The sequence below is a fragment of the Meriones unguiculatus genome, chromosome 7 (assembly GCF_030254825.1).
Source record: "Meriones unguiculatus strain TT.TT164.6M chromosome 7, Bangor_MerUng_6.1, whole genome shotgun sequence".
Classification (NCBI taxonomy): Eukaryota; Metazoa; Chordata; class Mammalia; order Rodentia; family Muridae; genus Meriones; species Meriones unguiculatus.
This window is the reverse complement of record NC_083355.1, coordinates 109,229,141-109,244,378: the sequence shown is the minus strand read 5'-3', so window position 1 is coordinate 109,244,378 and position 15,238 is coordinate 109,229,141. Positions and strand designations below refer to the sequence as shown.

The 15,238-nt window shown below is 46.4% G+C and overlaps 1 protein-coding gene across 1 annotated transcript; it reads right to left on the bottom strand.

The window, feature by feature from the left end:
- Positions 1–7,599: 7,599 nt before the first annotated feature.
- Positions 7,600–15,238, bottom strand: LOC110539985 (serine protease inhibitor A3N-like). The gene is made up of 5 exons (XM_021626810.2): positions 15,120–15,238; positions 12,613–13,262; positions 10,554–10,827; positions 9,404–9,554; positions 7,600–8,431 (listed from the first exon to the last, which is right to left on the bottom strand). The coding sequence occupies exons 1-5, from the start codon at positions 15,128–15,130 to the stop codon at positions 8,231–8,233; spliced, it is 1,287 nt and encodes a 428-aa protein (XP_021482485.1). The 5' UTR covers positions 15,131–15,238; the 3' UTR covers positions 7,600–8,230.

Here is a 15,238-nt window from a genome sequence, read left to right as displayed (position 1 = left end):
TACTTGTCCTCCTGATTGCAAAGAAAAGACCCTTTGTGTCTGTGAGGGCCAGGTGTTGCCATGACCGTCTCCTAGTTCTCCCACCTGGCCTGCATTGTGCCTCTGATCTGCTGCCCCTTGCTGCCTTTGTGACCATCCCTGAGATGTACTCTGGCACTCATATAGCAGTGCCATATTATATTCTCCCTATTACCACAGTAGGACGTGCTGTTGCAGTAGCCAATTCTCTAATAGAGAACCTAGATGCAGAGAGTAGAAGGGATATGCCAAGGTCACAGAGTAAAGAAGAGAAGAACCTGGGGATGGGCACAAGCCTTGTGTGATCTTAATATCTGTTTTCCTTTTTCTGATTTGGCGTGAGGCCTCATTAGAAGGAACTCAACCCTCTTCCTTTGTACGTGTGCTCCAACACCTCATCACCAATCTCTTTTTAAGGCTCAGAAAAGGAAACTTGGACCAATTTGGTGACTCATGCCTTTCCCCCAACCTCCAGATAACATGTTTAAGAAATCTCAAGGCTTGTTGATGACATGTTGAATCTAAAGCATGTTTCTGGGAGTGTGGAGGTCAATTGAGAGGAAGCACTGGAGACAACCGGCTCAGCGTCCAAGCACTGGTAGTGCTGAGAACAGGTATTAAAAGGACTAATAGGAAGAGGTTCTTTCATCTCTGCCAGCATGCCACATGGTGGTTTGCACCTTAGGCTAGGAAGGCCTCCTGATGTAAAGAAATTGAATGTTGTCTGAATCTCCACTACCGGGACAAGAATTCACTTTGGCTTTGAGGATGGCTCTGGAGTAGCCAGAAAATGGGTATACCTATGAGCAACCATTTGAGTGGCCCATTTTACATTATTGGTAAGTGTCTGGAATATTATGGGCATTGTGGGTGATTTTAGGGAATATCCAGAAGTCATGCCCAGCACCTTTGGTGGTGACCAGAGTTGAAAGCATGTGATGGTGGTAAACATGGCTACCCAGCTCTGTAGGGGAGATCAAAGAGAAAAGTAGATGCTAGAGGAATAGGAAGGTGAGGAAGAATAGAGAAGTGAGGGGACAATATTGGTAAAGGAAGAAGGAGGAGTGAGAAAGTAGAAGGAAGAGGGGGCAGGGTGATAGGAAGTGGGAGGGAGGCAGATAAGGTGAGGGAGTAAAGTGGAAGATGGAGGTGAGAGGATAAAAGATTAGAAGAGTATAGGAAGAGAATGGAGAGAGTGGGAAAGGGAGGTGTATGAGCTGATCCACATGGTCCTGGGGCAGTGTCATGCCTGCAGAGGAGCCAGGAGCTTCAGCTCCCTTCACCATCTGTCAGGCTGATGCAACCACATCTTTGGAAAAGCGTTCCGTAATATTGTAGTTCAAAATGATTTACACAGAAGACAGGCTGGTCTGTGAAGGAGGAGATCTGGCTCAGTGAATGAACTGTTGTCCTGTTCTCCTCCCTACAAGAAGGTGGAGCCCTTCTTCTCGGCTATGGTATTTAGGAGAGAAGTGGGGTCCTTGAGCCATAAGGTAAGTGGAGTCCCATATCTCTAGAGAGGCATCTCCTCTGTGATGTGAGCATGGCAGACATGCCACCTCCCTGCCAGACTCTGTAGAAGTTCTGCCTCCCGCTGGCTCCTCCAGAAGAACCAGGCGGAAAAGAAAATTCTTATGCACTGCAGAAATGTCCCCTGATTCCAACACATTACCCTGGGAAGAGCTCCTGACTGTGTTTTAAACAACAAGCCCACTGCGTGACCTGGTTGTGGCTTCTTGTCACTGTGGAACAGGGCAGTAGTCAAAGCAGAAAGATAGGGCACAATCTTTGACCCTTATGTCACCAGGTAGGGATGCTGCTAACACTTGTCCCATACTTTCCAAGTCATTTCAAAAATAATACAACTCTAAATCCACGCTCCCCAGTTTCTTTATGGAAACTCACACATTAATAATCACATGTCTCAATGATGACAGGTCTTTGTCTGCATCTATAAATTGTCCTCTCAGGCAGGAATGGGCATCTTCTAGACACTTGTTCTCCTCTCCTTGGTTATCAGCTTCTGAAGGGAAGCTGCCAGGCTCTGGCAGTGGAGAAAATCTGAAAGGAATCCGTGTCTGCAGACACTGACTGGTTGATGAGAATGTCAGAGCTGTAGTGAGAATGGAGCATTGCAGCTCCATCCAGAGGCTAATCACCTTACCATGGGCTAAACTCTGCCTCTATGGAACATCCATGTTTTCTCTCCCTCTGTCAGAACTAATATCTTGTGACAATAGAGTCTGTTAAATTAACATGCAATTTAGCTTCAATCCAAAATCTAAGAATGCCAGCAGACATCTTGAGCCTACAGAGAAGCTTCTCCCATCTTGATGTACCTCTCTCTCTGATGTTTACACCCAGGAAGTTTTCTTTTTCTCATTAAAATTTTTTTTTTATTTTAAAAACATATTTACTTTGTACCCCAATTGTAGTCCTCGGCCACCCTGCCAGGGGGAAGTGATCAAAGAGTGGCAACTGAGTTCATTTCAGTGAGTGCCCCTGCTCCCCTTACTAGGGTACTCACTTTGTAGATTGAGCTGCTTAGGGACTACATCTGAGCAGGAGGTCATGGTTCTCTCTGTGCATTGTCTTTGGCTGATGCATCAGTCTCTGCAGCCCTGCCCCCGGGGTCTAGATTTTTTTGGCTTTGTTCTCCTTATGGAGTTCCTGTTCCCTCTGATTACTTTCTTTGTTTTATAAAGGTATAAGCTTTTTGTGAAATGGCTTCTAAATTGGAACAGTGAATTTGAATAACCTAAATTTGTATTCACTCACCATTGTCACTTAAAATGGCTCCAGAATAAATTGTGTCTTATTCCCTTTAGGATGAGATCTCTGTGTTTCATGTTAGCATCCCCCAACTCTCTCCACTCGCCTGTCCACCTTTTCTTGCTTAAGTGACATTTTGTAGCTGCCTCCTTTTGTCTCTCTGTCTCATTGGATCACTGGAGCCTGCGGTCTCTCTATCTTTCTGGATTCCTAGAGACTATTGAACAAAAGTCTCACTGGTCCATTTGGCAGCTCTCTTAACACTTCCTGGCATAACATCCTGTGTAAAGGGATGCCTGCCGACTGTGATACTGAGCATCTTTCAGAGGAGTCACTTTCTTTTGGGGGACATCCTCAGATTGAGACTCTGCCCTTACATCATTTGCTGCATCTCTCCCTCTCCCTTTCCTCTTGTGCTATTGGAATCCTTCTAGCAGGAATTCCTCCAGCCATTTTCTAAGTCTCTCACACTTTCTCCTTACTCTGAAATTCTCTGACACCTTTTCAAGGTTGTCTTTCTTCCTACTTGCTTTGTCTCTCTCCCTTGCTCAATCATGGTCCCTTCTCTTTCCAAACTGGATTCTTCACTCCACTTGTCTCCTTAAGCTTCTTCACCACCTCAGTCATTCTGCTCACTGCCTTTTTACCTTTTTGCTTTTTTTTTGTGCTGCAATATGTATTGGCTGCAATATCAACTTGATGGACATGTTTAATGGTCATTAAAGACATATTTGCCTCCCACATTCTCTCTCTGCATAATCTCAGGTCTTCACTACTAAGTCAAGAAGAATCTTTGCAGCAGTTGTGGCTTTTTTTGTGATGGCATCAGTTATCACTGACATCACATAGACAGAATGTGGGGAGCAAACACCAAGGCCTGTGCTTTGGGGGGAGATTTATTGTGCATCAGCAGATGAGTGAGAAGAGCAGTTTCCTTCTTAGTCCTTAGGACTAATGAAGAACATGAATGACACATTTTAGAGATAATGTAGTCTCACAGTGAAGTGAGGAGGATGAGTCCATCATGCTGTGACTGTTTTGTGTTTGCTCTCACAGTCTCAGCCCTCCCCACAATAGTCACTTGGGCCTTAGCATATATTTGAGATGACCATGGACCTGTCCATTGTCCAGATGAATCTACCAGAGTTAGTAAAGAAAACCAAAATAGATAAAGAAGTTATAAGAAAAAGTTAGTTGTTTTGCTGTGATTGAAATAAGTACTAAGCTCTGACATGAATGAGCATTTAAAATTAGTCTGACCTTCATCTAACTTGTATGTATATTATGGTCTATGTGGTTTCTTCCTTTTAAAATGCTGTGTCTCTGAGTTTGGGCACCTATAGATTATTTTAGGGCCATGAACCCTTTAATAAAATAACTTAAAACTTAACTGGCTTAGTACCATTGTCAGTATCTATCTCACGTAGATTATTTCAACACCACAGCAGTGTCTCACAGTGGATTCCTCTCTATGCAAGAGTTCCCCATTTCCTATCTTTTTCTTTTTCTTTTTTTCCTTCTTATTTTGGTGTTTTTTTTTTTAACTTTTTAATTTTTATTATTAGTTACATTTTATTAACTCTGTATCCCAGCTGTATCCCGCTTCCACATTCCCTCCCTATCCCACCCTCCCTCCCTCATCTCCTCCCTGCCCCTTTCCAAGTCCACTGATTGGGGAGGACCTCCTCCCCTTTCATCTGACTCTGTTTTATCAGGTATCTTCAGGACTGGCTGCAAAGTCCTCCTCTGTGGCCTAGCAGGACTACTCCTCCCTTGAGGGTGGGGAGGTCAAAGAGCCTGCCATTGAGTTCCTGTCAGAGATAGTCCCTGTTCTCCTTACTATGGGAAACCAATTGGTTACTGAGCTACCACGGGCTTCATCTGAGCAGAGGTTCTAGGTTATATCCATACATGGTCCTTAGTGGAGTGTCAGTCTCAGAAAAGACCCCTGTGCCCAGATATATTTGGTCCTTGTGGAGCTCCTATCCTCTCCGTGTTGTACTAACTCCTCATTCTTTCATATGATTCCCTACATTCTGCCAAAGGTTTGGTTATGAGTCTTAGTATCTGCTTTGATACACTGCTAGGTAGAGGCTTTCAGAGGCCCTCTGTGGTAGGCTCCTGTCCTGTTATTTGTTTTCTCCTACGTTCAATGCCCATCCCATTTGTCTTTCTAAGTGAGGATTGATCATCTTACTCTGGGTGTTCTTTCTTGTTTATCTTCTTTAGGTGTATATATTTCATTATGTTTATCATATCTTATAGGTCTATATAAATGAGTATATACCATGTGTGTCTTTCTCCTTCTGGGATACCTCACTCAAAATAATCTTTTCTAGATCCCTGCAAATTTACCTGCAAATTTCATGATTTCCTTATTTTTGATTGCTGAGTAATATTCCATTGTGTAAAAATACCACAGTTTCTGTGCCCATTCCTACATTGATGGACATCTTGGTTATTTCCAGGTTCTGGCTATTACAAATAAAGCTGCTACAAACATGGTTGAGCAAATGTCCTTGTTGTGTACTTGAGCAACTTTTGGACATATGCCTAGGAGTGGTATAGCTGGGTCTTGAGGAAGCATTATTCCTAATTGTCTGAGAAAGTGCCAGATTGATTTCTAAAGTGGTTGTACCAGTTTACATTCCCACCAGCAATGGAGGAGGGTTCCCCTTTCTCCACAACCTCTCTTATTTTGGTTTTTTAAAGACAGGTTTCTCTGTGTAAGCCTTCGTTGTCCTGGATTCATTTTATAGACTAGACTGACCTCATCCTCACAGAGATCCACCTGCCTCTGCCTCTCTGAGTGCTGGGATTACAGGTGTGCAACACCATGTCTAGCTTCTGGCCCTTCTTCTCTCATCACACAGAGACCATGGTGGACACCTCAGTGACTCCATCCTTCACCCCTAAAACCCTGTTGCATCCTCACCAGCACCTGCTGAGGTGAGCCCCATTGTTGACTGTCTTCTGTGTAGGCTGCCAAGGCCACACACCTCCAGATAATGCTGAGCCAAGCCAGGAGTCTGAACCAGGGCAGCTGGATCATGTCCATTCTCTCCATCAACAGAGCCCTGTTCCCTGCTGTCTCATAGCCATTCAGGCTGTGAGGACACAGTAACTAAACAGCTGAAGAAAGGTACAGCCTTGCTGCCTGTGTGAAGGATGATTTTTGTTAACCAGTAGATTTCTTCAGAATTCTAGGTACAAATAGGTGATAGTTTGAATGAAATGATCCCATAGGCCCAAAGGGAGTGGCACCATTAGGACCTGTGGCTTTTTGTAGTAGGTGTGCCCTTGATGGTAGAATTATACCACTGTGGAGAAAGCCTTAGATGTTTCTTGTGCTCAAGCTAGGAGTAAAGTGGATTTCACCTCTGCTGCCTGCTGATCCAGATGTAGAACTTTCATCTCTTTCTCCATCACTGTGACTGCCTGCACACTGCCATGTTTTTTGCCATGATGATAATGAACTAAACCTCTTAACTTCAAGCCAGCCTCAGTTAAGTATTTTCCTTTGTAAGAGTTGCCATGGTCATGCTGTCTCTTTACAGCAAAAAATTCTAAATAAGACAATACGTCTGAGCTGCAGGGTTGTCTCCTGGGGTTGTCTCCTCTGTGTCACAGTTCTGGGAACCCCAAACTTCACATGAATAAGTCAAGACGACATTTCACCATTAACCCTCCCAGCCCCCCTTGTTCCTTCTTCTTTAACATTTACTTGATTTGTATATTATTTCTTATTTACTTTATGTTTCTCTGCATTTGTTGTTGGGTATGTGTGCATCCATGTACACATCCATATGGATGTCAGAGTTCAACCTGACATTCTCCATCCACTGAAGTCACTGAATTGGTTAGTGGGGCTGGCCACCTCTTTTCATCTCCCCAGAGTTGGGATCACAAGTTCATGCTACCACATTGGCTATTTTACCTCCATTTCAAAGACTAAAATTAAGGTCCTCACTTCACCCACCTAACATTTCTCCACACCAGGCTCCTTGGGCACTTGGTCTGAAGATAGAATAGATGGAGGGATACAGCTGGGTCATGTGAAGACTCATGGAGTGCATGCAGTAGCCAGCTCAGGGCCTTGACCAATAGTTAGGCGCTTTGCAATTGTTGGGACACTTAGCTTCTTTTAATAGATGGCTCCCTTCTCCTCTTAATCCATGGTCCTCCTGGGGTGGCATCTCAGTGCCCACTGGGGAAGGGAATCCTGTGTGTGCAAGTCTCTGCTGACCACATGTCCACCTTCAATGTGTGTTCTTAGGAACCTCAAGACTCAACTATGTCTCAGCCCGAATGCACACCTTCTCCTCTGCCTCTGGTTGTGTTTCCAGGTTTGCAGGATTCTCCATGGACCCCCAGCATCCCAACCCACACACACCTTGTGCATTTCTCCTCCTCTATCTCAGCACTACAGTGGCTCAGCCCTTGAGCTGAATCACCCACTCTTCTCTCCAGATGTGTCCTGATATTCTCTGAAACTTCCCTCAAGGAAATCCCTACCACCTCTGCCCAGCCCTCTTACCTGTGTAGAAACCACACAGAGTTACATTCTCAGGACAGGGACAATGACAGACCTCTCCAAAGTTCTACAGGGCCCTGAGTCATGTGAGAGTCTCACAGGACCAGGCTCTTTGTCATCTAGGTTATTATGTCCTTTTCCTAAATGAATCTTCTTAGAAATCGGCCCATTTTCCCTGTTGTCACTAGAGCCCATACCCCTTCAACAGAAGGTGAGTGAACACAGGCTGGCCACTTTCTGTGCAGGTACACATTTATTGATCCTTTGTTCCTACCTCTTCAATTTTGGGTGATAGAAGCTGAGGTGTCCATCTGACATGGGAATTTGGTCAGATGGGAACTTAGAAAATGGCTCCTCTGCTCTAAGTAGGAGTGCGAGGGGGAAAGGAGGTGGTTTGACCAACAGGACCTACACAGCTGCAGGAGTGAGGACACCAAAAGTGTTCCAGATGTGGGCAGTAGGTGTCAGAGCCTGGAGTAGGGAAAGGGTGAGGCAGGAACTAGGCACCAGATGCTCCCAGATGCTGCAGACAGACACTGGGCAGGAGGTTCCCTACTTGGTCCTGAGGTTCACATGGGTTGACCTATAACTGTCCCATCAAGAGTGCTGAGCTGATCCTATCTGTCAGGCCCAGGCTTTGGGTAGAGGCAGACAGAGGGAGTCAGAAGTGATGAAGAATAAAGACAGATTGAAAATTCCAGAGCATGAACTAGTACTGCCAAGAGGACTTGGAGCCTGACACTGAACACCCACAGGCTCCTATGCATATGAGAGTTAGTCAAGGTTACTGTCCAACCAGGCATGCCACCACCAATTGCAGCAAGGAAGCCAAAATGCATATAGAGAGAAACCCATATTAAGTTCAATCCCCGGCTCCTAGGAAGAAACCCCATTGCTTGGGAAGTTCTAGCCCTGTGTTGGGTCAATCATCTTGCTTATAAAGTAGATAATCGAATGTTCATAGTTAGTGATAAAGTACAAATACGGGTTGTTGAATTTCAGATCTGTAGGCGGCAGTTTTGCAGACAGAAAGGTGTATTTGAGTGTTGTGCCAGCACTTGCTTCTGTGCCTGTCTCAGCCACATCCAGCATAACCTGGTGGGTCACCTGTGGGGAGAGACACCCATCAGTCATTGGAAACCAGGGAAGGTCGGAAAGGAGACTGGAGCAAGCAGTGCTACTGACCTCAAGTGCCTGTGAATTTATTTGTTCCTACCCTGAGCTTTTACCCTTGGTTTTTCCAAGTCCACTCAGGGTGTGAGATGAGGCATGCCCTGGATCTGCTCAGCGCCTGAATCTGTGTTGCCCTCAAGCTCACTACAAACTGGAGGATGGGAGTAGCCAGTGGTAGGCATTTCCCCACGGCATCCTCCCAGCAGCTCACAGGGAATAGCCAGTGTGCTGGCAGCCAGTGCAGGTTTCAGCATCCCTCCTGCTCTAGAGTCTTTGGGATGCACAACAGCAATGCACAGGGTGTGGTTTCACATCCCCAGATTGCTACACCCTGTTGGTACAGATTTGACTCCACAGCTCTGAGTGGGCACTGAACAGAACCTTAGGCGTAGCCAGACTGTGCATTTAGGAATGTAATATGAAGGTCCTAGGGCACCTTCTCTTGTACTACCTTTAGTGCTACTATTCTGGCCTAGCTCTGCAGTGAAGAATCTGAAGCAGGCCATGCTTTGGCCCTGCATTGGATTGTGGGTGATCCTGCACTGGATTGTGGGTGGCCCTGCATTGGATTGTGGGTGGCCCAGCAGTGGATTGTGGGTGGCTCTACAGCGGATTTTGGGTGTCCCTACAGTGCAGCACAGGGTCGTATCCATTGTGGCCTAAACCCAAATGCAGGCACTTTCCAACCATAGTACCCTGGGTTTGGTTCAGCCCAGGAGGAAGAGGAAGGGCTGGCTGCATGATCTCAGCAGGAGTATCTAGGCTATAGTTTATCTCTCCCAGGCAAGAGAAATTTCAGAAATGCGGCTATTTTCCTACACATTTATCATCCCATACACGTCTACATGGTGTTTGCCATCCAGCTTCAGGGACCTAAGTGAGTCATTTCAGTGTTTCTTGGCTTACCATAGAGACTCTCATTTCCTTGTCTCCAGTGATCCCAGAGAGACCGGCCTGTGTGGAGAAGACTTCCCTGATGCCCAACTCTGGAAGGGTGTCCTCCAGGTTGTAGTTTTTGGACATGGAGAACTTGGGCAGGTGGAGCTCCTCTATCAACCTGAGAATAAAAAAGAGAAACAAGTCACTGAAATCTGCGCCCCTTTCAACCCTTCTAATATCTGATAGGCACCCTTCAACAGACAGCCCTCTCACTGAAGAGAAGCCCTCTTTTCATCTGTACATAGACCATTTGATTTTGCTCTTTCTAATGCATTAGTTATCCATCAGGGCCTGAGAGTGTTTACAGCAGACAGGCCAGTAATTGGTACTAGATGTTCTTTTGCTGAGAATGCTCTCCTTCTAGAACCACAACATGCAGTTTTTCCCCTGTCATGCTGGCCCATAGATATCACCTAATGACCCTTCTATTTAAAATTGCACACTGCTTCATACTTCAGCTTTCTTCATCCTTGGACACTCTTCTTAACATTTCTTATCTTTAGCTTATATAATGATTAGTTGTATTTTCATCCCCACACTCTCTCTTCTTCAATTCATAAGAAAACCCATATGGATAAGCATTTTTGTGCTTTAGTCTCTGATATACTCTGAAGATCTAAGTCAGAGCTTGACACCTAGTAGGTCTTCAGGTCACCATTCCATGAATGATGAATGAATGACTGATAAGGGGCTGAGATGGCTGCACAGGGCTGAACTGATTTTCAAAGCTGATATCTCAGCAAAATCCCTTCTGCCTTCTAGAGACACATTCAAGGTTCGTTTTAATTTACAGCCTGTTAGAGACAGAGAAAACCTCAGCTTCTTCTTCTTCTTCTTCTTCTTCTTCTTCTTCTTCTTCTTCTTCTTCTTCTTCTTCTTCTTCTTCTTCTTCTTCTTTTTTGTGAACAACAAGAACAACAATGAAAACCCACAGTAGTTTCAGGCACCAAGACAAACAAGGGTTGTCAACAGCAGAGGGAAATTCAATTCAACTCCAACCTGTCCCCAGCTGACTCTCCACCATCACAATGGGCTCCAGTGAGACTCTTGGGTACAGGGACTTTGGGTTTCTGGACAAAAACAGGACGGAAAGCCAGGCCAGCACTGGGACACACACCTGGGCCTCAGAGATTCCTTCCATTTATTCAGGGTCTCTGGTCGCAAGCTGGCTTCCACATGCTGCATCCTGCCAGGGTCAGGGAGGATGAACAGGGCGCTGGCATTGCCTATGTACTCCAGCTCCACCACAGAGCAGGACAGCTCCTCATCCCGGAAGTAGGGTGTGATCACGTCCTTAACTTTCATCATGGGCACCTTCACAGACCTCTTCTCGTCCAAGTGGAAGTCCGCCTCAAATGTGTCATCAGGGTTAAAGGGTATCTTCCATTTGCCTGAAGATGAAACACATCATCAGATTGTAGTAGCACCGGAAAGACCCCACCTCCACTTCTACAATGTTCAGCTTCTGAGCTGTGACAGAAATAAATCTATCTTTAGTCACCCATAAGTGTCCCTTACGGGTGGCAATGATGAACAGGAAAAAAAAGGTAATTGTTCAAGCTATTAGAGCTTTGGCTTGGAAACGGGACCCTCAAAACCAGAGTCTGGCTACCTGAGCTCCTGACACAGTCAGGGATCTAAGGGTAGAGTATGTAAGAGAGTGAAAGTGGTGAGACTGGAACCTGGGGAGATTCAAAGGTCCCTTCTTCCTCAGGAGGAACCTCAGTTTAGAAAGCAATGGCTTGTAGGACAGGTTTCAGGGGAAACAGCAAGAGAACCTGAGTTCACACACATCATGAGCAGTCATGAAGCCATAGAGTGTGGGCTAAAATGTGGGTAATGAGTCCTCATCTCACTCAAGGACAATGGCCATCTCCACACATCACAGATATCTCACTCTAACTTATCCCAGATTCCCAGTTTATGTCCCCACTATCAGGGCACACTATGGGAGTTGGCAGTGAACAGTGAACTAATTTCTTGGGCTCAGGATCCAGCAGCCTGAACAAACATTCCCACCTCACAGCCAAGCAGCCTTGAAGCTTGGGTCCTGGGGTGAGTTGAGAGAGTCATACACTACAGTGTAATCCTTCAGACTGGCACTCTGCTTCCATCATCCCCAGCCCACAGCAGCTCTGGGGACATCCTGTACCCCTGTCCTCTGTCCTCCTCTTTTTCTGTCCATGGCCACCTTGATTTTCTTCTGCCTATAGCTTCAGGCCTGCTCTCCCTCTGCCCTGGGCTATCTCTAATTCATCCCAAGTACATGCCAGGTCTTGTTATATCATAACTTCTGTCAAACACACATTTCTGAGCTGTCACTTTGCTCACTGGCCTCTATCAGGCAGAGTGCTGTGGGTGTGGACCTCTGGATTTTTTCCCCCAGTATAGTTACTCAGAATATCTCCAGCTGAGTCTCCATCTATCCTGTACCCAAGGCTCATCAGACTCCCTGGCCCAGGAATGTGTCTTGGGGAATCTGACCTTTCAGGCTGTCTGGCTAGTAATTTTATAAAAGCAAAATTCCATGAAGCTGCCAGACACTCAACACAGAACCCTGCCTGCCTGACACTTCCCATTCACTAATGGCTTTTCCGCCAGTCCCTGCTTCTCTATGCCCAGGTCCAGCTCATTACAGAAATGGCTCAGGAGAGAAGTCCAGCATAGGAACTGCCCGTGAGTCTCTTTATTAGCTCTGGGCCATGGTGCTTTCCCTGTTAAGATTAGTGTTGTTAGGCTTCTTAAGGACAGGAAGCCCCCAGCCCTTCTGGGCAGAGACTCTCAGGCAGTGATGGAGACCTTCCACAAGACCATGTTAGGAAAGGCTGCAGTGGGCTATCTGAGGGACCCTGTCTCTGTAGACAGTAGCCATGGCTTCTTCTCAACAGGTAGGAATGGACATATGTGTGAACTATGGCATTCTGCTAGTCAGTGAGTTTAAGTCAGAACCCAAATCAGCCCTCTTAAATTGACAGCTCAGGGTTTCTGTTGAGTGTATAGCAGGAACCACAACCATTGTCCAGAAACACCCCAGAATTAAGGCTTGTTAGTAATAAGTTAGGCATCTGTGTGTCCAAGGACGTGGGCATCTTTTCTTTTTCCAGTGGTCAACCTGTTAACACATGTACCCAGCCAACATCCTCTCCCTCCACTCCCCAACCAGTGACCATTCTCACCCATAAAGGAGATGTGATTCACCAGCACCATGGATGTCTCCTCATCCAGGTCTGAGATCAGTTCCTTGATCTTCCCCTGGGTCTGTTTTCTCACATAGTCATTGATGAGCTTTCTGGCCTCTTGAGGCTGCTTGAAGTCGGTCCTGAAGGCCTTGGCCTGGTACAGAGCCCTTGCCTTCTCAATGAATTCTGCTTGTATTGGCAGGTTCTTTTCAATAAACATGGCGTTGCCTGTGCTGATCTGCACCTGGTTCTCTGGCTGGCTGAGCATGTGTAGGAGGTGCCCAAAGCCCCGGTGGATATCTGCCTCAGGGGTCTCTGTGAGATTGAACTTGAGACCTTCTAGAATTTCCTCCAGGGTTTTCCTATTTGCTCCCAAGGACAGCATGGCAAAGGCACTAGAGATGCTGAATGGGGAAAAGACGATATTTTCACCTGGATTCTTCAAAACCAGCTCCTTGTAGAGGCAGAAGGCAAAGTCAGTGATTTTGTTGGCAACTGTTAGACTGTCTACTTGTGTCCCATTGTCTTGGTCTTCTTGGACTGCAGTGTCCCTTCCCAGTGTGCCATCTGGGTAACAGAGGACAACAGGGCAGATCCCAGCCATCAACAGCCCCAGAGCTATGAGGAAGGCCATCTTCTCTGCTCTCCTGTTTGAAGAGAAATGATCCTCTGAGTCTGGGAGGACGGGGTAGTATTCTTACCATATTCTAGGTCTCCTACCTGGCCTGCACTGTGGCCCTACTCTGCTAGCCTTACTGCCTCTGTGACCCTCCACGGAAGGTGCTCTGGCCACTCAGATGGCATAACCACAGCATGTCTCTCTGGTACCACTGCAGTAACCAATTTTTCTATTTTTGTGATAGAGAAGCAGTAACCAGACAGTTGAAGGAATATTCGAGGGATACAGTCTAAAGAAGAAAAGAACCTGATGGTGGGTCCGAGCCTTGTGTAATCTCAATGTCTCATCTTCTCTCAATAGCTTGGCATAGGCCTAATTAGAAGGCAAGTAACTCCCTTTCTTTTCTCTTGTGCCCCAGCTCTCCTTTACCAGCCTCTAGTCAGGACTTAGGAAAAGAACTGTGGACCAGTTCAGAACTGTGGACCATGGCTTTCTTTTACCTCCAGATGACATGTCTAATAACTCTCAAGGCCATTGGCTAAATCTAGAGCATGTTTCTGGGAGTGTGGAGGTCAACTGAGAGGCAGCTCTGGAAATATCTAGCCCAGCATCTAAACACTAGTACCCCTGGGAATAGGCATTAGAAGGACCAATAGGGAGAGGTTCTTTCATTCCTGTCAAGATGCCACATGATGGTTTGTACCTAGGGCTTGGGAGACCTCCCGATGGAGAGAAAAATGAATGTTGTCTGAGTCTCTGACACCTGGACCGGATTTCATTTTGGCTGTTGTTTTGCTGTATGGTGGTAAGCAACCACCTAGGCCTCTGTGGGCAGGGTGTTGAGAGGTCCGGGTACGTAACTAGCAAAAATCGTCTGGCTCAGCTCAGGTGTGGGAACAGATGTGGGGAACATGCAGAGGGCTTTCTACTCCATATACTCCTGCAGTGGTGAGCATGTTTGAAAGTGTGTGATGGTGAACATGGCCACCCAGCTTTAGCCTCTGTCCACTCTGTAGGGGAGAGTAGATGCTAAAGGAATGGGGAAGCAAGGAAGAAGATTAGGGAGAAGGAAAGAAAAGGTGGGCAAAGAAAGAAGGAGTGAGAAAGTGGAAGGGAAAAGGGGCAGTAGTATAGAAGATGGGAGGAGGAAGATAAGATGAGGGACTAAAGTGGAAGATGGAGGGGAGAGGAGAGAAGGCTAGAAGAGCGTAGGAGGAGAATGGAGAGAGCAGAGGAGGGAGGTGTGGCAGCTGAGCCAGTGCCATGCCTACAGAGGAGCCAGGAGCTTCAGCTGCCTTCACCCTCTATCAGGCTGAGGCAACCATATCTTCAGAAAAGCATTTAGTAATATTATAGTTCAAAATGATTGGCAAAGAAAACAAGTTAGTCTGTGAAGGAATATGGCTCACTGGCTAAGCTACTGTCTTGTTCTCCTTCCTAGCAGAGGGTGGAACCCTTCTTCTTGGCCATGGTATTTAGGATGGGGGCTCCTGACCCCCCAAGGCATCTCCTCTCTGATGTGAGCATGGCAGGCATGCCACCTTCCACAGAGGAACTCTGTAAGAGTCCTGTTTCCTGCAGGCTCCTACAGCAGCACCCAGGCTAAGCAAAGGCTCACTACTTTCTCCCTGTGGAGGGTCAGAAAGAGCAGGCATCATTCACTGTCCAGGAGCATAGCCCATGGCACCTACATCTTTCATAGCCATAAAGAGACAGGCTGAAGAGAAGATTTTTATGCACTGCAGAAATGTCTTGATTCCAACCCAGTACCCAAGAACAACTCCTTTCCATTCTTCAAACTATGACTTCAGGCCGTAGCCAGTACCACACAGTCCTGGGATGGCTCCTTCCTCTGTCCCCAGAGAGAAGACATCATGGGAATTACCTGCAGTGCATATTCCAGCAGCCAGTATCTATATGAGGTGAGTCCTGATGTTCGGAGTGGCTGCCTTCCTGGTGCGTTGCTCTCCCCAGTGCACCCTGCTGCCTATTTATTTCCCAGGA

Coding starts and splice junctions, on each gene's coding strand:
- LOC110539985 (XM_021626810.2), bottom strand. Junction 10,828..12,612: donor GAATCACATCTCCTTTATGG/GTGAGAATGGTC, acceptor TTTCATCTTCAG/GCAAATGGAAGATACCCTTT. Junction 9,555..10,553: donor AAGGAATCTCTGAGGCCCAG/GTGTGTGTCCCA, acceptor TTTTATTCTCAG/GTTGATAGAGGAGCTCCACC.